Source organism: Phacochoerus africanus, chromosome 2 (assembly GCF_016906955.1).
Source record: "Phacochoerus africanus isolate WHEZ1 chromosome 2, ROS_Pafr_v1, whole genome shotgun sequence".
Taxonomy (NCBI): Eukaryota; Metazoa; Chordata; class Mammalia; order Artiodactyla; family Suidae; genus Phacochoerus; species Phacochoerus africanus.
In genome coordinates, this window is record NC_062545.1 from 186,725,025 (window position 1) to 186,744,604 (window position 19,580).

At 43.1% G+C, this 19,580-nt stretch overlaps 1 protein-coding gene across 1 annotated transcript; it reads left to right on the forward strand.

Annotated features, from left to right (window-relative positions):
* The first annotated feature begins 1,154 nt into the window (after window positions 1-1,154).
* Window positions 1,155-18,352, forward strand: LGALS3 (galectin 3). Its single transcript, XM_047767396.1, has 6 exons — window positions 1,155-1,279; window positions 8,305-8,326; window positions 9,898-10,224; window positions 12,223-12,311; window positions 16,364-16,529; window positions 18,047-18,352. Exons 2-6 carry the CDS (start codon window positions 8,309-8,311, stop codon window positions 18,200-18,202), a joined length of 756 nt encoding a protein of 251 aa, XP_047623352.1. The 5' UTR covers window positions 1,155-1,279; window positions 8,305-8,308; the 3' UTR covers window positions 18,203-18,352.
* The last annotated feature ends 1,228 nt before the right edge of the window (window positions 18,353-19,580 follow it).

The window sequence follows — 19,580 nt, forward strand, 5'->3', positions numbered from 1 at the left end:
TGGTATATGGAAGTTCCCAGACTAGGAGTCTAATTGGAGCTGCAAAGCTGAAGCTGCCAGCTTATGCCTACAACACAGCTACAACAACCCTGGAGACCAGCTGCATCGGCAACCTAAGCTACAGCTGTGGCAATGTCAAATCCTTAACCCACTGAGCTAGACCAGGGATCCAGCCCTCATCCTCACCCTCTTAATCCGCTGAGCCACAACCAGAATTCCCCATAAGTTTGTTTTCTATGTCTGTGAGTCGAGTTAATTTTTGTGAGTGGTTATCTGAACTGAAAAAAAAAAAAAAATCTTGGACAATCTTAGCCATTTCACTCAGCTATTATCCAGCAAAGTGCTACTGAATAAATATCACCTCTCATGGAAGCATCACTACTTTTAACAAACTTTCTTAGAGCCACAGCTTTATGTTATTTTATTCCTGCCTTTTCCAAAGGTACGTTTGTATTTAACTCTTCCCTTCTTCATCAGGACTCTTCCCAATCTCTGAGAAAACAGACTTTCTAGGAAGTGATTCATTATTTCGACCATTCATTCAAATATTTACTGAGAACCAGACACTGGGTAGATGCTGAGGGTGCAACAGAGAGCAAACAGCAAAACAATTCAGAGCTCTCGGTCTGAGAAGGTATGCACCTGTGTCACAGTTCATAAAGGGAATGAAAGCAAGGCCAACAACATGGAGCATCTCACCTAGCAGCTCAGAAAACTTGACAGGGCCCTTCCTGTGACCAAAGTCACTGTGCCAAGGCCTTGATGCTGAGAGGAGATTTAGGTGAAGTAAGCGCAGAAAGGATGAGGATGCCTCCGATTCACGCAGAAAATAAGTGAACACGATATAAGTCAGCAAATAAGCAAGCCAAACTCCCCCAAAGAAGCACACACTACAAATTTCTCAGACTCCATTTGGGTCTGAGCAGTTAGCAGGTGAATCTGGAGAAAGGGCGGTGAACCCCAATCTCCAGAGGCTACCGAGGAGACCAACTAGACGCTGCCCGGATGGGGGTCACCAGTCAGGGTCCCACCCGCCGCTCTTCCGGGTAGGGCGTCTCCTCTGGGCCCTGGAGCCGCGGCGCCCAGGTGTCCAGCGGGGCTGGGAACTCGCCCAGCCTCGCCCGCAGGGCGAGGCCGGGGCGGTAGGGGTGGCAGCCCCGCCCCGGGAGAGGCGGGCCGGGCCGGGTGTATTTGAGGCGCGGAGACACCACCCCGCTAGGACGCTACCACCTCCGCGCAAGCTATCCCCGCGACGAGCGAGAGAGTATCTGGGCGTCGGGTGAGTGGCGCGGGGCGCCGGGCCTGGGACGGGCACCGGGCAGGGCGAGAGCTCCTGGGCGCTGCTCGGTGCGCGGCCCCCTTTGGAGGGCCGGGCGGGAGCCGGGGGCAGGCAGCCGAGGGCAGCGTTCTGGGCCCGCGTCTGTCCTCGAAAGAGGAGTCAGAGATTGGGGAAAAGTTAGCAACGCCTTACAAAGATTCACCTGTACGTCCTCGAGGCCTGCGGGGGTGTCTGTGGAGGTGTCTGCGGACGCTGCCGGGGCTCAGGGCACCTCAGCGGCTGCTGAGAGTCTCATCCTCCGCGTCGCTCCCTCCAGCCTCCAGCTCTGGCTGTGCCTGGTGGGCGCACGCGCAGCCTCTCAGCAGCTCGTCCCAGCTGCGCGTGAGAACAGGTCCCCCTGCCCCCGCCCCCAGCAGTAGTACCCCGGGACTCTGTCGGACGGCTCCTGCTACCCCGGCCTTGGCTGTCGGCCACTTGATCTTGCTGTGGGATGCGAATGAGTTGTGCTACCAGGCCAACGGTGTCAGGGGCTGCAGCCTCTCTCTGGATGCTGATCCCGCAAAAAAAAAAAAAAAAAAAAAAAAGAAAGAAAGAGGTGCTGCTCCAAGGCCTAAGTGGGCATGTACCCAGCTTGGCAAAGTCTGCACACCCTCAGTTTTTGCAAATCAGTGATTCGTCCCTGCCCAGACTTAGGTATTAACGTTCTCAGATATGTGCCAAAGATATGTGGGATGTGGCAGAATGTCGGTGCAAGTGCGCAGAGGACTAGCTGGGGTGGGGGCTGGGGGAGGGCTTTTAAAACGTGTGAGGATTTATTCCAAATTGTGAGTTGTCCAAATAAAAGCTCTAAAATGCATCCACATTGAGGAGTAGGAGCTAGGAACACAGGCGTTGACACTGTGACTTAGGTTTCATGTCTTTCCCTAAAGTTGGCAGTTCCTATTCCAGACGTGGAATATGTGTAAAGTGATTCCTGGGAGTTAGGTTGCTGGATGATGAGGAAGGCTGGACCTCAGTGACCCATTCTGTTTCTAGGATTCTGGAAAAGGAATGGAATACAGGCTCATTTAGTTCTAGAGAAAATGAGAGCAATAAAAATCGACCATTTGGCACAGAGCATGAGAGAAGATTTTACCAACTTCCAAAATTCTGACTCATTCACCTCAAGTGTATAAATTTGTCTTTCATACTATGGAAATTGTGTTTCCATAAAGGTTAAAGTTCAGTAATAACAATTGGAGTCCCCTGGTGGCTCAGCAGGTTAAAGTTCCAGCATTTTTACTGCCCTGGCTCTGGTCACTTCTGTGGCAAGTGTTTGATCCCTGGCTCAGGAACTTCCACATGGCCAGGGGTGCCCCCCCGCAAATTAAAATAAACGAATAAATAAAAATTAATTTCCCACAACAGTCTCCTTTTCAGGCATGGACTTTGAATCCCTAGAGTCTTTCATTCCTTTGATGTCTATGACTCACCCTTGATCTATAGGAGACTAGAGCTGCTTCCTACATTAATAAGGTGTGGGGGTTACACTTAGAATCAACGCTTACTCCATATTCAGGGGAGAAGTTTGATGATGGTTCTTGAATGTTTTGAGCTTAGAAATACTAGGAGGATTCCTCACTAGGTTATATAAATGGTGGGCGGGGGGGGGGCACCTGCCTGTAGATTGACCCCGAAAGCTAGCCTTTTTTTTTAGTGAAATAGGCAAATCTCACTCTGTTAAGGCATCCTTTATCAATGATAATTTTTCTATGCCACAAATATGCAGAAGTACTTTAGAAAGAATTTTTTCTTACTGCTAGTGGGATCAAAAAGCCAATATTGGTTCCGCCTATTACTTAGATACCTTTTGCCCTAGAACCCTCATCAGCCAGACTCTACATCTTAACTGCAACAGAAATCTATATTCTTATAGTAAAACTTGAGACTTTCATGTTACCTTAAATACCAATTGGCTTGTAAACCTCATGTACCTGAGACTCGTGGTAACTGATCTAAAATATTGCCTCTCTTTCCTGTGATAGTTTGCGACACAGGCTTCTGTTGAGGATAGCTAGTTAACATTTTGTGCCTGGTCCCCAAACCTGTTCTTCTCATTCAATTCTGAATAGTAAGCCTGCCAGGGCAGTAATTCCAATTTGCTGCTGACTAAGTATCATGTGTTCTCTCTCGACTGATACTCAGCTTTTCCATAAGGGAAAAAAAATCAGTTAACTGAAAGGCGCAGAGTAACTTTACCTTCCTTGATGCTGAGGAACTATGATGAAAAAAGAATCCTAGTAAAGGACCAGTTTTCTTTGCTCTAACTCAGCATCCCTGAATTTGGCTTTAATTAGGGGGCTTTCCTCAAGCCCTATTCTGTATTTCAGTATGGCCAGGAAGTAGACCACCTCTCCTGTTCTTTGGAATAGTATGGACAGTGCTTGCGGTTCCAAGGAAATACAGTCATGATCTACTTCCGTTACCAGCTTGTGTAAATCTTGGGGCCCTTTGTGGGCAGAAATTTCAGAAGTGCTCCTGGGAGGCCAGGCAACTGGATTAATTGCTTAGGTGGGCCTAGAATAGCATAGTACAGTAGATAGCCACTCTTTATTAAAGGGAGAAGCTACAATTAGTAGCCGATTAAAATGATCTGTGTTCTTACTCATGTTTAAATCTCTTATTCCAAAGTGATGCTGAACTGCTTCCTGTAGGTTTTTCCCATCATAAAGTCTCAGGTAGTATTTCCTCTATGTATTTGTTTGTCTTTAATGTAATGTTTCTTTTCCCGTTCTTCGAAATTCTGATTCTGGGAATGCCAGGATAGAGTTCACATACCTATAGTACTGTAGAGTGGAACTTCTTTTTTTCTTTTTTACATTTTCTCATCTCTTTACATGTAAACTACTCATCAGAAAAAAATTTTTTTCCTGTCAAGTAAGGAAGATATTTATCCAAATAATTTTTAATTGTTTTTTTGATTCTTCTTTTTGTTCTTGAGATATAAGGTTGCTAACCTTGATTTCAAAAGAACATTGGTTGGAACCCTTTCCACCAGAAATCTGATGGTTGGGAGTTGACATAATCAAAACAATGCATACCTAATTTTTGGAAAAGTACTTGATCAGTTTAAACGTGGTTACAATTAGGCAAGTGACTGTGCAAAATGGCATCCTTATGTTCAATATCATTGCACACTGAATGAGTCACTCAGCTACTTTTCTGACAAAAACATGATCTTTTTTCATTTGTTTTCAATTTCAGCATGTTATGCAGTTCTGAATGAATAAGCCAGAGAATTAATTTCTAAATGAAGTAATTAGCACTTTCAAAGGACTATACTTTAAAATTTCAAAGTGTGAGGTTTTATGCTAGTATGAAATCAGCCTGAATTAGGAGTCAGGATGCTCGAACCCTAGTCCTTGGCCTGCTAATGACAGAATGGCTTGAGTCACCATGTTAGCTCTCTGAGTCTCACTTTCCTCACCTCTCAAGTGAGGATATTGACTTTTCCCTGTCAGCCTCATAAGATTATTATCAGCATCAAAATAGACAAGGTGTGTTAAAGTGCTTTGTAAACTGAAAAGCACCGCACAAGTACAGGGTGTCATTATTCTAATGGGCTTGTCTAATGTGTCACAACACAATCCAAACTGTCATCGTTGGTGTTATGTGAAACACAGTGGAAATAAAGTGGAATCCGCTTTGTTTCTCAAATTGTTTTGCTCTGGGAAAGAAACTGAATATGCTTGAATAGGGACTTTGAAAAGAATAAATGTTCAATTTTGAAAATGTTGTTTGTGTGTTTCTGATTGTGAATAGCCTTTAAACACATCTAAGTTTAATTGCAGTTTTGTTAATAAGACATGTCATTAGCCAGTGGTACACATTTAGCTAGCTTGAACAATTGAAACTAACTTTCATGTGTACATTTATATGGAGAGATACATGCTAATTAGCCTAGACCAGTGATTCTCAAAACAGGCACAATTTTGCCCTCTTCCAGCCCTTTCCAGAGATATTTGGCAATGTCTTAAAACATTCTGAATGGGAGTTCCTGTCATGGCTCAGCAGTAATAAACCTGACTAGTATCCATGAGGACTTGGGTTTGATCCCTGGGTTTGATCAGTGGGTTTGATCAGTGGGTTAAGGATCCAGCATTGCCATGAGCTGTGGTGTAGGCCAGCAGCTGTAGCTCCAATTCGACCCCTGGCCTGGAAACTTCCATATGCCGCAGGTGTGGCCCTAAAAAGACAAAAAACATTCTGTGTTATCACAACTGGAGTCAGTGCTCCTGGCATCATGTATGTTGAAGCCAAGGATGCTGCCAAACATATGACAATGCAGGGGACAGCCCCTCACTACAAAGTATCACATGTGAAATGTCAGTGGCACTGAGTTTGAGAATAAGCCTGTACACAATGGGGATATTTAAAAGAAGTGAAAACATAAAGTTATTGCTGAGTCTTTGGTGTGTTGCTCAAGAGTGGAAAAAGAATGTGTAATCAAAGGAATTAAGCTTTCTGCCTACTGTAAAGTTCAAGATCGTTTTTTATTGGCATCCAAAATGAGAAGCTTGATTTTCTTGACTTAAGAAATGTCTTTTCTGGAGTTTCCATTGTGGCTCAGCAGTAATAAACCCGACTAGTATCCATGAGGATGTGGGTTCAATCCCTGTCCTTGCTCAGAGGGTCAGGGATCCAGCATTGCCTTGATCTGTGGTGTAGGTCGAAGATGTGGCTTGGATCCCACGTTGCTGTGGTGTAGGCCAACTGCTATGGCTCCGATTTTACCCCTAGCCTGGGAACTTCTATATGCTGTGGGTGCGGCTCTTAAAAGACTAATAATAATAATAATAATAAGTAGAAAATAATCTATTAAAAATGTCTTTTCCTTTTCTGTAACAACTCAAATTCCTCCTATAGTAGGAGCACAATTTTGTAAGCAGTGGCAGCCTTTTGGAGAAGGAAACACAGAAGAACACCCAAATTCTGCTTTAGAAAAATCAAATACTATATACTAAATACCGTGATTGTAAGCCCTGGAAGAGTATTACTATGACTTCCCAAATTGCCAGAAATTTCCACATTGGAAGCTGGGCACGGTGATGACCTGAGTGTTTCTAAATATGTTTGAGAATACCCAGATTAAAAAGAAGATGTGCAAAAAGAAAATAAAGGGGGGGGGGGAGGTAATATCTAACTCTTATAAAGAACAGCAGAGTAGAATAAAATACTTGGTGTTTAAATGAAGCACACATGAAGTTCTAGGAGCTCTGCTTGCTTGTTTTTTTAACCAAAAAATGTAGTATTTTACATTTTTAGAACTGTTAGGTTTGCTGAGGGAGGAACACGCAAGGCCTAGTTGATAAAGCAAGAGAGGTTTATTAAGGCATCAGAGGGGCACAGACTGAGCTCAAGATGGTGCCAGCCCTGACTGTATTGAGGTTCTAGGCTTATAAAGGATCTGTGGCGGAGTTCATGGCAGGAACCTGTGGCAGGAACAATGAAGAAGAAGGAGGGGAAGATCAAGGGAGGGGTAGAGGTTGAGTTCCATGACAGAGGGCAGTTAATCCTTACAGGTGGTTAATCTATGTGGGCAGTTGTTTTCTGCCAATGTTTCTTGCTGCCCAACTTGGGCATCCACATTCCGGGAGTGGTGTCCATGGCAGGTCTCCAAGGTGAACAGCCATATTTGGGGGGTGGGAGGGGTTTGTCTCTGTCCTCTTGGGAGCTGATCAAGGAACCTAAGAACCTATCAAGTAGCCACCATTTATTGGTTCATTTCTTTAAATAACTGAGAACTATGGCAAGTAAGCCACTTAAGGAAAAAGATTCTGATTGTTTTAAGATCTGGGTAATTTTGGCCATACCCAGATGATCTTGAGTCAAGACAACTCATTCAGGCCTGAGGAGTCCAAAGCTGCCCTTCTGCCCTCATCACTAGAACACCAGCAGTGGGAGCAGGTGTAAAACATCCTGTTTGGTTGGGGACTTGGCACCTTGGCATCAGGGTGGGGACAGTGGGCAGGATCAGCGCTGCTACCCTTTGGGGCAACGTTGGGCAAGGCTGACCCTCTTTTGTAACATCCTACCCAAAATGGTTTCCTCTACATCGTCTGACCTTTTTTTTTTTTTTTAATTTCATTCATTTTACTGTGAGAGATTTCATTTGAAATAACAACTGTTTTTTTAAAAAAGAAAAAAAGCAACTTGTGCCCATTTTTCCTCTTTATTGCTCCACATTCCAGTCTCACCTTTCCTTCAAGGCTTAGCTCAAACAACACTGTCCCTTCCCTGTTGGAAGTAATCTTTCCAGTTGTGACTTCCCATGGCATGCGGTCTGGCCCACAGGGTCAATCACTTTCACCTCGTCTGGCCTGTGAAGGGACCATACATGTTGACCGCCTCCATCTTCAAACCCAGTTAGGAGCCCACAGGAGGCATAAATGTATGCAAATAAAGGACTAAACCAACAGCAGCAACTACGTCTTGTGGGGGGAAAGTGGGGAATATAGGAATCAACCAACTGCTTTCCTCCTAAATCCCAGGGGAGGGCATGGGAACCCTGGCCTTTGTTCACCAGGGGAGTGATATTAATGCACTGAACACTTTTTAGGAGGTGGTGGAAAGAGAGCACAGGAAGGAAGGTGAAGGGGGACCAAAGACAACCAGGACAAACACGTATTACCTAGGAAACTGTTTACTTTCACTCCTTCCCTCCCACCTGGCAGCAGAGCATGGCTGTTACTCCCGTGATTCAGGCCACAGGCTCTTGTGATTAGAGTTTAGTTCTAAGTTAAATAGGGTGTGACAGTCCAGGCAGAGCATGACCCCGCCCCACGATGAAATGAGACATTTTTGTGGCTCCCCACTACTGACTCAGGTGTATTTGGGGACTAGACTGGCTTGTGTTAGAATCCCTGTAGATGGACTAGTCCTGCTCAGTGAGCTGTTTGTGACATTAAATTCAGGCAGAAACCAAAAATCTTTTAGGATCAAATGATAACCTGTGGGTCTTTCTTTTTTTTTTCTTCTCCTTTTAGGAGAATGGCGGACGGTTTTTCGGTAAGTGTTTTATGTCTGTTTTCCTACCTTCATATGTAGACATTCATTCAGGTTGAGGGTTTTGTTTTGTTTGTTTGTTTTTCTTTTTCTTTTTAGTCACCAGAGTTTCCATCTAACTCTCCCACCACTCGTTAGCTGGAGTTGTGTTTTTCCAGCAACAAATTCAGGAAGAAAGCCAGGCAGAGAGGCCTGGGCCTCACTAACAGTAACCCCTTTACTGAACTGCCTAGGACAGAAGCGGGTGGATTCTGCTGGCAGGAGCTAAGAAATCCACTGAGCAAAGGGCTGTCTCAGATCCTGATTTTTTTCTTTAATACTGTGGTGCCCTCTACCCCTCCTCCCTTCCCAAATGCTGGACTAAGAAGCAGTCAAAATAAATTCCCATTAGTATTCCCAAATTAACAGAATGACTCACCCCACCTACAGCCATGAGTCTATTTTCCTAAATCCAGTTTACGTTTCCTCATCAAGCCCTCTGATTTTCTCTCCCCTTCCCCCAGGCCCCTGGGCTCCCTTTACAGCCTCGGCTTGTTGTTCTAATACCAGGTCTGGGCTTGGGTTCCTAATGCATCAAAGGTTCAGACTGTCAGAGTTCCAAGGTGGCACAGTGCGTTAAGGATCTGGCATTGTCACTGCTGTGGTGTGGTTTCAATCCTTGGTCCGGGAACTCCTGCATGCCATGGGCATGGCCAAAAAAGAAAACAAAAAAACCCCAAAACACAAAAGATCAGACAATCCTAATGGATGATAATCAATCAACACAGCAATCTTTACTGAGTATCACGTAAATACCACATTACTCTGCTAAATACCATAGGAGACAGGAAGGGAGAAGGCAGTGTCTCTTCCTGCAGAGAAAGGACACCAACAAACACTGGCCCAGCACCTTGCAGTCTATACGGAGTCCTCCCAGATGCTGCCTCACTTGTTCATCCCTGTAATTTCGTGAAAGAGATCATCACTCCCATTTTACAAACAAAGACACAAGTTCTATCCAGGTAACATGATGGCTCCAAGCCTTCGGAGGTCTTGATGGATGGCACTGGATTTCAAACCAAATCTTATGACTCTATTTCCCAGGCCCCTCCCTGTGCACAAGGCAGCTTCTCCAGTTCTAGCCTGGATGCCACTAGGTGGTCAGTTACCTGGTCCACTCATTAGCTGGAGTCGTACAGCAGACACCCAGCAAAGGGAAGGTCAAGGCAAGCAGGGCCAGCTGGGTGGAGCTCTTGCAGCCCAAAAGCATCCTGATTTTGTGATTATTTTCCTCATGTCAGTGAGAACATATGTGCTTTTACATAGAGGATGGCTAGCTCCCAACTTCAGCAACTTAGGAAAAGGCAACCCTAATGATCTGAGATGATGGGAGGCAAGAATAAAGTGATAAGCAGGTATAATCCCAAAGTCTAATTTTAGTCTTAGGAACTCAGTGAATAGGTGGGGAAATTTTATTCATAGGAAGTTCATAGCTTCACCCTATCCTTCTAATTCTTAGATTACATATTCCTATTTACCTGAAAATTCTGTTTTTGTGTTTTTCATCCTGTAATGGTTTATGTCTTTCTTTCCAGCTTAATGATGCTTTATCCGGATCTGGAAAACCAAATCCTCAAGGATGGCCTGGTCCATGGGGAAACCAGCCTGCTGGGCCAGGAGGCTATCCAGGGGCTTCCTATCCTGGCACCTACCCTGGGCAGGGGCCTCCTGGCGCCTACCCTGGACAGGCACCTCCAGGGGCCTACCCTGGCCCAACAACACCTGGTTATCCTGGCCCAGCCGCACCAGGAGCCTACCCTGGGCAACCAGGTGGGCCTGGCGCCTACCCGCCTCCTGCACAGCCAAGTGCTCCTGGAGCCTACCCTGCCACTGGCCCCTATGGTACCCCTTCTGGACCACTGGTAAGAGGAATTGGTCATTTCACACACCTGGATATAGTGATAGGGACATAGCTAATGAAGAATGTAGCAATTGTCTGAGGTGGTGGTGCCATCACTTTGCAGTGCTCCCTGGGCCCTGACCTGCAAAGGGCTTCAGGGAGACTTGAAGCTTTCAACTCACTGCCTAGAACCGCTGTGCAACCACCAGCCACAGTGTATGTTGGTCCAGTAGAAAAGACTGTTGTTCCTGTTGAGTTTAAGCATGTGGACTGTTAGTACAAAGAGGAGCTAATGTATTTTTTGAAGGCATCTGTAAAGCAGCTTTAATATAAATCAAGTTAAGGTCATAGAGATGGGGGAGGTGTGGGTTGTTACTATTGTTAATAAACACTGGGTACCTAACGTGCCAGCTGTGTACCTCTTCATGGATGATCTCATTCAATCCCATAAGCTCCCCATAAAATACTATTGTTAAAACCACTTTACAAAATGAAGAAATGGTACAATAAAGAGTTAAACCACATTTCCATGGCCTTAGAGGGACCCTTTGAAGGACCCATGGTAATCTCATTTTTAAAAACCTTCTAAAGAGAATTTTGTGATCTAAGGGTTGAATTTTCATTTTATAGTAAAAACCATTTTAATAAATCAATTGTAAGCATAAAAATATAACTCTGTGGGATCCCAGACACATCTCAGACACAGATCCTTCCCTTCTAGATAGTCTAGTTGGGAGAAATGTACTAATATGAGGAAATAGTTCAATAGTAGAGTGGGATCAGCCCCTTTCAGGATGTGTCCCACTATGATGGCACAGGAAGCATTTGATCTGCTTGTAGGTCAGCTTAGAGGAGAGAAGAGAGAGCGCTGGGGGCATGGGAGGCTTTGAGCAGAGCTTGGACCACAGACATGTAGTCACCTGAGGCAGGGGGACAAGGGAGGCTGTGGAAAGGAAGAGGTGGATGGGGAGAGATTGCAGAGAAAAAACCCCAGGATCTAGTGGTTAAGTCTTAGGAAGAGGTGGATGGGGAGAGATTGCAGCAGAAGAACCCCAGGATCTCATGGTTAAGTTTTAGGAGTCAGAGACGATTCTGGCTTTTTAAGGTTGGGCAAGGAGAGCACCAGCCAAAGGTCAGCCCAAACCAGGAACTCAGGAAGGGGACCAGATTGGGGAGGAGCAGGGGAGAAAATTCCAGTTCATACTGGTTGGATTTGCAGCACCAGTAGCAAAGCCAGACAAGGAGGAAGCACAGGTCTCGTACAGATCAAGTCTAGAGAGAAAAGAGAATTAGATGACGGTTGCTTGGGGGGAAGTAATTATTTAGGAAAAAGAGAAGAGGCCAAAGGCAGAGCATTGGGAATACTTACAGCACCTTGAACATAGATGGTCAATAGATATTTGCAGAATGAACTGGAGCATGCATTAACTGGGAAGTGACCATTCCACAAATGTTGAGTACCTGCCACATTCAAAGCACTCCACTGGGCCTGTGTGAGTGGACCATAGGAGACCTCAGAAGCCCAGAAGATGCCACAGTGTCTGCCTTCAGGAGGCAGAATAACCACAGTGAATCATGTTGGATGAAAAGGATCTTAAGAGTGGCACAAAAATGTTGATTGCAAGGCCTAACTTAAGCCTTCTCATAAAGTAAGCTAATGCATGAGTTTTACATTGGAATGGCCCTCATCATGAGAGATCCAGTGCTCCCAAAGGGGACATGGTCTGCCTTTGGTAGCAATTAACGGATGACCTTATTCTCAATTATTAGTTGTAGTTGCGTAGGGAATCTTCTCTTCAGGCCCTGGGCAAGCTGGCCTAAGAGTCTGAAAAGACGGCTTTCAGCAGGGTTATATGTTATTCACACATATTAATAGTGGTTGAACTTTAGCAACATCTTTTTCTTTCTTTCCTCAAGAAAATATGACTCCTTTATATGTGTGTGTGTGTGTATATATACATATATACATATATATATATATATACATATATATATATACACCTATATGTTTTATTTGCAGAATGTGCCATATGACCTGCCTTTGCCTGGAGGAGTCATGCCTCGCATGCTGATAACAATTCTGGGCACAGTAAAGCCCAATGCAAACAGGTAAAGAGCAAAACTAGCAAGTCTAACACATTTGTTGATTACTTTGGGAATAAAGGGTGATCTGTTTTGAATTTTAATAGAATTTTTAAAATTACACATTTAGAATCTTGGCTATACCACAGTATGGAATTTTCCCATAAATCAATACACGTTCCCACCAAGAAGACAAAGTTTTCCTCACTAAATCTTGTTTTTCTCCCAGAAACAGACTTAAAAAAGTTTCCTTTGTGAGGACAAAGAGGAAGAGCAGAAAAACCCATTCTATTGGTTCTTCCTAGCAATGAAAGCTTTAGAATTAAAGGAAAGAGCCTTTGTAATGTAATGTTTGGCTATCCCTCTACCTCTGAGCCATATATTGTCTAAAAAACAAAGGCCGTCAAAACTTAGAGTCAAAGACAAAAAGATGCCTAGTTGATCTGAGAGCTTAGATATTATACCACTCTGCAGTGAGATCCTACTGTGTAGCACAGGGAACTATATCTAGTCACTTGTGATGGAACATGGAGGATAATGTGAGAAAAAGAATGTATATGGATGTCTGGCTGGGTCACTTTGCTGTGCAGCAGAAATTGACAAAATTGTGAATTATCTATAATAAAATCTTTTAAAAATAAAAATAAAAAATATTATACCATTCTATCCTCATATTTCTTACAAATGTCCCTGCAGTTATGCAGGTCACAGTGCACTCATATTTGTGAGCCCAGCTGCCATTTCCATCTTCATTCTGGGTGAAACAGAGTCAGTTTCCCCTATTGTCAGCCTTGTCTGCAGATGATGTGACAAGATGGGGAACCCCAGTCTTCCTGAGTAGACACTAAAAAGTTTAAAAAGACTCTATAAGTTTAAGACTTTCGAGAACTGGAGTTCCCATTGTGGCGCAGCAGAGATGAATCTGACTAGGAACCATGGGGTTTCGGGTTTGATCTCTGGCCTCGATCAGTGGGTTAAGAATCTGGTGTTGTCGTGAGCTGTGGTGTAGGTCGCAGACACAGCTCAGATCCCGTGTTGCTGTGGCTGTGGTGTAGGCCGGTGGCTGCAGCTCCAATTCAAAGCCTAGCCTGGGAACCTCCATATGCCTCGGGTGTGGCTCTGAGAAGACAAAAGACAAAAAAAAAAAAACTTTTGTCAGAACAAATGAAACCACCATTGATACTGGTTTGCTTGAGGTGAGCTAGGATGGGATAAGACTTTTGAGCTCATTTAGGAAAATCCATGCTGACTTAATGGCAGCCCTGGGACCTTGGCTCTGGTTATCACCACTGGTTATATTTACATATATATAAGCAGGCTAAGACTATCCCAAAGGTATCCAGTATGTCTGTCCCTGAAGTTAACGAAACCAGTAAAGCTCCTACAACCACTAATTAATCTGATTCTGGGTCTTATAGACAGTACACAAAAGGTACAAATTTGAGCCACGCACACAGGTTTGTTCAAGAGTCCCTAAACAGCCTCTACGAGTGCCTGTCCTGTTGATCTTAGTGACTCAATGGGAGCCACCTCATCTGTTATCAGGAGGTGGACTCAGATTCTGATTTGATCATTTTAACATTCTTCTAGCCATTCACTCTACCTCCAGCCAGCCTCCTCTGGTTCTACATGGTAGTCATCTTCCTAAGCCGGCTCTTCTTTCTGCACAGCCCATACAGCTTCTAAACACAGCATTTTGGCACAATAAAGCTTGTTACAAAACATATATAACTTCCAACTCTGTGCTTATCCATCTTGCCTCCCAAAATGACATAGGAGCCAACACTCTTAACCTGTGCCGACAGCACTCGCAGTTTGGTAATATCTGCTCTCCTCCTGCTGCAGCTGTGGCGCAGAACCACATTAGCATCTTTGCCTTGTTGTGATCAGAAAAGTTAGTTCCGATCATAATTGAGATGTTGACTGAGACTGTGGCAGATCAAAGCCAATGTTGGTTGAAATTATTAAGGTGGCAGTAAACTGAAAAAAAAAATCTATTGCTTTGTTCTGCAAAATCTGAGGAATTAGGTGAAGGAAAAGGATCCTTAACGTGGTAGAGATGACAGTTATCTTCCTTTTCACTGCTGAGAAGATAGAGGCTTTGGGTATTTTGTCAAATACAAATTCTATTGCTAATTTGACTATATGGGTCCTTTCCCTGTGAGTTTAATCATTGGTGGTTGTATGTGTCTGTTACTGGGCAAATGGTAATACCCAAAGAACCATTGTGCATAGGTCTAGAGTGCAAGCCTTGCTTTCAGACAAGAGCACCAGCAGTGGCTTCTGATGTTAGCACTCTGTGGAGCACACTTTGAGAAACAAGGGGTAGGTTTAGTACTTTAACAACCAGAGAACTTGTGTTTGCGCTAACAGCCAAGCAGAAAGAATGGAGTGAAACGTTTAGCCAGCACTTCCATTCATCCCACTTGGCATCCTGGAATGTTTAACGCATTATTATGACATTACAACTTAGCAACATGATACTGAACATTAACTACATCATCTCATTCTTCCTGTTTCAGGACTGGGTTTTTGGTTAACTATGAAGAAGCCAGGTATTTTTAAAAAGATAGCACTTTTTTAAGTGACTGCCTTACTTTTAACTGGGATTAAGAATAACCTGGCAGGGCAGGAGAGGTGGCTGCTATTACGGCAATGCTAGGTATAAAGTGCCTTCAATGCGGCCCCAAACCTCTACAAAGCCTTGACCATTTTCATGTGTAGAGGTAGTAAAAAGACAGTTACAGCTGAGTAGGAGGGTATGCCTGAAGATGAGGCCAAAAAGCTTGGCACATATTGTCATTTACTTTGAGATGCAGTGTTAGTGCAGAGAATAGAGTCGTCCACTCCTTATCTGAGGTTTGGCTTTTGGCAGTTTCAGTTACCCGAGGTCAGTCGCAGCCTGAAAAAATTAAGTAGAAAATTCTAGAAATAAACAGGCCATGAGTTTGAAGTTGCCAGCATTCTCAGTGGCATGATGACATCAACTGTCCAGCCCCATCCTGCCCAGGACAGGAATTACCCCTTTGACAGCATATCCCGCATGTTAGTCACTTAGTGGTCCTCTTGGTTACCAGATCACTGCCCTGGTATCATGGTGCTTGTGTCCAGGTAATCCTTATTTGACTTAACAATGGCCCCAAAGAGCAAGAGTCGTGTTACTGGCAATTCACATACGCCAAGAAGAAGCCCTAAAGTGCTTCCTTTAAGTTAAAGGGGGAAAGGTCTCAACATAGGAAAAAAAATTGTATGCTGAGGTTGCCAAGATCTACAGTAAGGACAGATCTGCCCTTGAAGTTGTGAGACAGGAAAACAAAACTCATGCTAGTTGTTGTTCTTTGCTGTCATACCTCAAATTGCAAAGGTACGGCTCCAGTGCATTAAGTGCTTGGTTAAGATGGAAAAAGCATTAAATGTGTACAGTAAGATATTTCAAGAGAGAGAACTCCATTCACATGACTTTTATTACAGCATATTGCTCTACTCGGTCTATTTTATTATTAGTTGTCAACCTCTTAATGTGCCTAATGTATAAATTAAACTTTATCATTGGTGTGTATGTATAGGAAAAAAAGTGTGGATGGATAGGTAGGTAGATAGATAGGCAGACAATTTGGTTTGGTCCTATTCGTGGTTTCAGGCATCCACTGAGGGTCTTGGAACATATTCCCCATGCATAAGGGGGGACCACTGTATTTGGTCCAGCATACTTTCCAGTTTGAACCACTCATTTTCTGTTTAGAAATTGTCCCTGTATTTTATGAAAGATTTGCTCTTTAGAAAATTGTATGTTCATGGAGTTCCTGTTGTGGCTAAATGGTTATAAACCTGACTAGAATCCAGGAGGATGCAGGTTCGATCCCTGGCCTTGCTCTATGGGTTAAGGATCTGGCATTGCTGTGGCTGTGGCATAGGCTGGCAGCTGCAGCTCCGATTCAACCCCTAGCCTGGAACCTTCTATATGCTGTAGATGCAGCCCTAAAAAGACCAAAAAAAAAAAAAAAATTGTATGTTCTTCACTTTGATACAAAGATACAACTTGAATTATTTTACTAACTCTGGCCTTTGGTTTAAAACAGACTTGCTTTAGATTTCAAGAAGGGGAATGATGTTGCTTTCCACTTTAACCCACGCTTCAACGAGGACAACAGGAGAGTCATTGTTTGCAATTCCAAGCTGGATAATAACTGGGGAAGGGAAGAGAGACAGATGGTTTTTCCATTTGAATGTGGTAAACCATTCAAAGTAAGTTATTTTTAATGTATTGATAATGTCTATTTCTCATAGGGAGTCACTCTTAAACCACAATGCACTTGAAGTGAATTTTCATCAGCTGTCCTGGGACACCTAACATCTGCTCCTCATTCCAGGAGACCAGTCTCAGGAACAGTAGCACACCCCTAACTCCATTCAGGCACTTCACTGTCGTCCCTGTTACTACCCCTCTGAGTTTAAGCTTTTCTGACATGAGGAAAACACCATCTTTAATAAAGAGGGCAGAAAGTCTTTACGGTACAGTTGGACTGAGACTTAATTCCTTAAAACAACATAGTTAACATGGCAACCAAAACTCTTTGGAGTTCCCTTCATGGCTCAGTGGTAATGAATCCGACTAGTATCCATGAGGATGCAGGTTCGATCCCTGGCTTTGTTCAGTAGGTTAAGAATCTGGTTGCCATGAGCTGTGGTGTAGATGGCAGATGTGGCTTGGATCCTGCGTTGCTGTGGCTGTGGCCAGCAGCTGCAGCTCCAATTTGACCCCTAGCCTGGGAACTTCCATATGCCACAGGTGCAGCCGTTTAAAAAACATTTTTTCTTAAATTCTAAAATTAACACATGATTGTTTTATGAAAAGAAAATTTCTAGATTTTCATTGAAACTTCATCCATCCTTTACCCTTTCCCCCATACTCACAAAGGTTGCAACTTGAATATCTTTCCAGTCTTTTCTATGACAACGCATTTATTTGTAAGCACTGCCTCAACAAATATTAGGCCCACATATCTATCAGGATTGACTGTAGAGTAAGCAATAAAACAGCTAGACTATAAGCTTCTCAGGGCAGGGACTAAAGGGACCAACAAGGACCATACTCTACATCTGGTGGACATCTTTCCTTATTAGAACATTGCCAGCATTGTTTAGATATGAGAGAGTTCACCCTGTACTCTACTGACTAGAGTATAGAAATATTCCAAACAAATAAAATCTGGAAATTTGTATTTATTTTACTAAAATACTGTGATGACTATCCTTATAAATCTTTGCTTCCTAGAATACTTTTTTTCAAAGAAAAAAAATTTAAATTTTAGATAAAGGTATTGCCAAGGTGCTGCTTCCAAAAGGATGTAAGGATTAACACATCCACTGACTATTATTGGATTATTATTAGTGTTTCCCTTACATTTGCCAAAGCTGGTATTATCAATCTTCATAACATTTTCACTCTAAGCAGAGAATTCCTATTTTAGCATTTATTATTTTTACTTTTAGGTGTTTGAGGCCATGCAAAAACTTTTTTATGTAAATTATTAGTCTCTTCCTCTGTGACTTCAACTATGTATCCTACTAACAATATCATTTTGTTTTGTTTCCATCTTTGTATAATTTAGAGGTTATTTTGCTGTCAGGTTACTTTTTCTGAGTTTAATCAGTTCTACAAATGACCATAAAGATAAAAATGTTAGACATCCCACAGTCAGGCCAGATGGATTTTGAACTGAATGGGTGTTCCTAACAGTTTTGTGTATATGCCGTTTCAGATACAAGTCCTGGTTGAACCTGACCACTTCAAGGTTGCGGTCAATGATGCTCACTTGTTGCAGTACAATCATCGGATGAGAAATCTCAGGGAAATCAGCAAACTGGGAATTTCTGGTGACATAACTCTCACCAGTGCTTCGCACACTATGATATAATCTTAAATGGGCAGATACTTTTTAAAGAAATGAAATTGAACATAAACCTTACACATTCAAAAGTTTCATGTTCACTATGAGTGAAAAATTTTACCTTTATTCATCATTGTCCTTGTAAATTACTCATTTAATAAATAAGAGTTACCTGTCTTTATTTGTCATTTAATTGGGGCAGTTTATTCTTGATAATGCACAATGGATTCAACTGAAAAAGAAATATGTAGCAATTAATACTGGACTCTCCCAAAGTTGCTCAAATATTTTTTTAAAGGGAAATAGGAGTAAATACTATCCCCCAATTAACCTCTCTCTTCAAGGGTTTCATAAAAACCAGCAGATGCTACAAGGAAAACATTCTATTTTCTTACCTAAGGAAACATAATATATTCAGGAAATCAGAAAAGCAGAAAGAAAAAGTTCACCTAGAGATCCCTCACAGACAATTACTGTTGGGATTCTGGTATATTTATTTAACTTTTTTTTTTTGTCTTTTTGCTATTTCTTGGGCCACTACCACGGCATATGGAGGTTCCCAGGCTAGGGGTCTAATCGGAGCTGTAGCCACCGGCCTACGCCAGAGCCACAGCAACACGGGATCTGAGCTGCGTCTGCAACCTACACCACAGCTCACAGCAACACCAGATCCTTAACCCACAGAGCAAGGCCAGGGACAGAACCTGCAACCTCATGGTTCTTAGTCAAATTCGTTAACCACTGTGCCACGACGGGAACTCCCAGGACACTCCCTTTTAAGCTATTTTATCTCTTTAAACTATATACTTCACTGCTTTCAAGTCAATAGTTAATACTAGTATGAGACAATCTTCCCATGGGTTTTCTTGGTTTTTATGAAATCTCCAGATTTATTGGTGGTGGTGGGGGATTAGGTTTTTAAATAGAAATAAAATCAGCTTGAAAAATTTAATAGTTTGCATTGTTAGCGTTCTCACCCATGCCTTTCTGCCCTTCCCTGCTACCAGCAAGGCCAAAGATTAATGTAACTTCAAAACTAGGATTTGCTCACACGGCTTCGTTTTATAAATGACAAAAATGTTTGATCTATTATTGTTTCTATAATACCATCTTCTCAAATCCTTTGTTGTTACATGTTGGGTTTCCCAAGAAGCAAAGAGATTAGAATGCAAGAGATTTTTGAGGGAGACAAGAAGGTACATAACTGGGCAGAAAGAGCGGTTGAGCATCCATGCCTCAGCCTACCCTACAGGGGTTCTGAAGCTGGAAATGACCCTTTAGAGATGTCAAGAGAGGGACAGGTCTTCATATCATCATATTATCAGTCAGTGAGTTCAGGCTACCTAGGAAGCAGTAAGATCCTGGATGAAGTGGCTCTCTTCTCCTGAGGCAGTTCTCACATGGG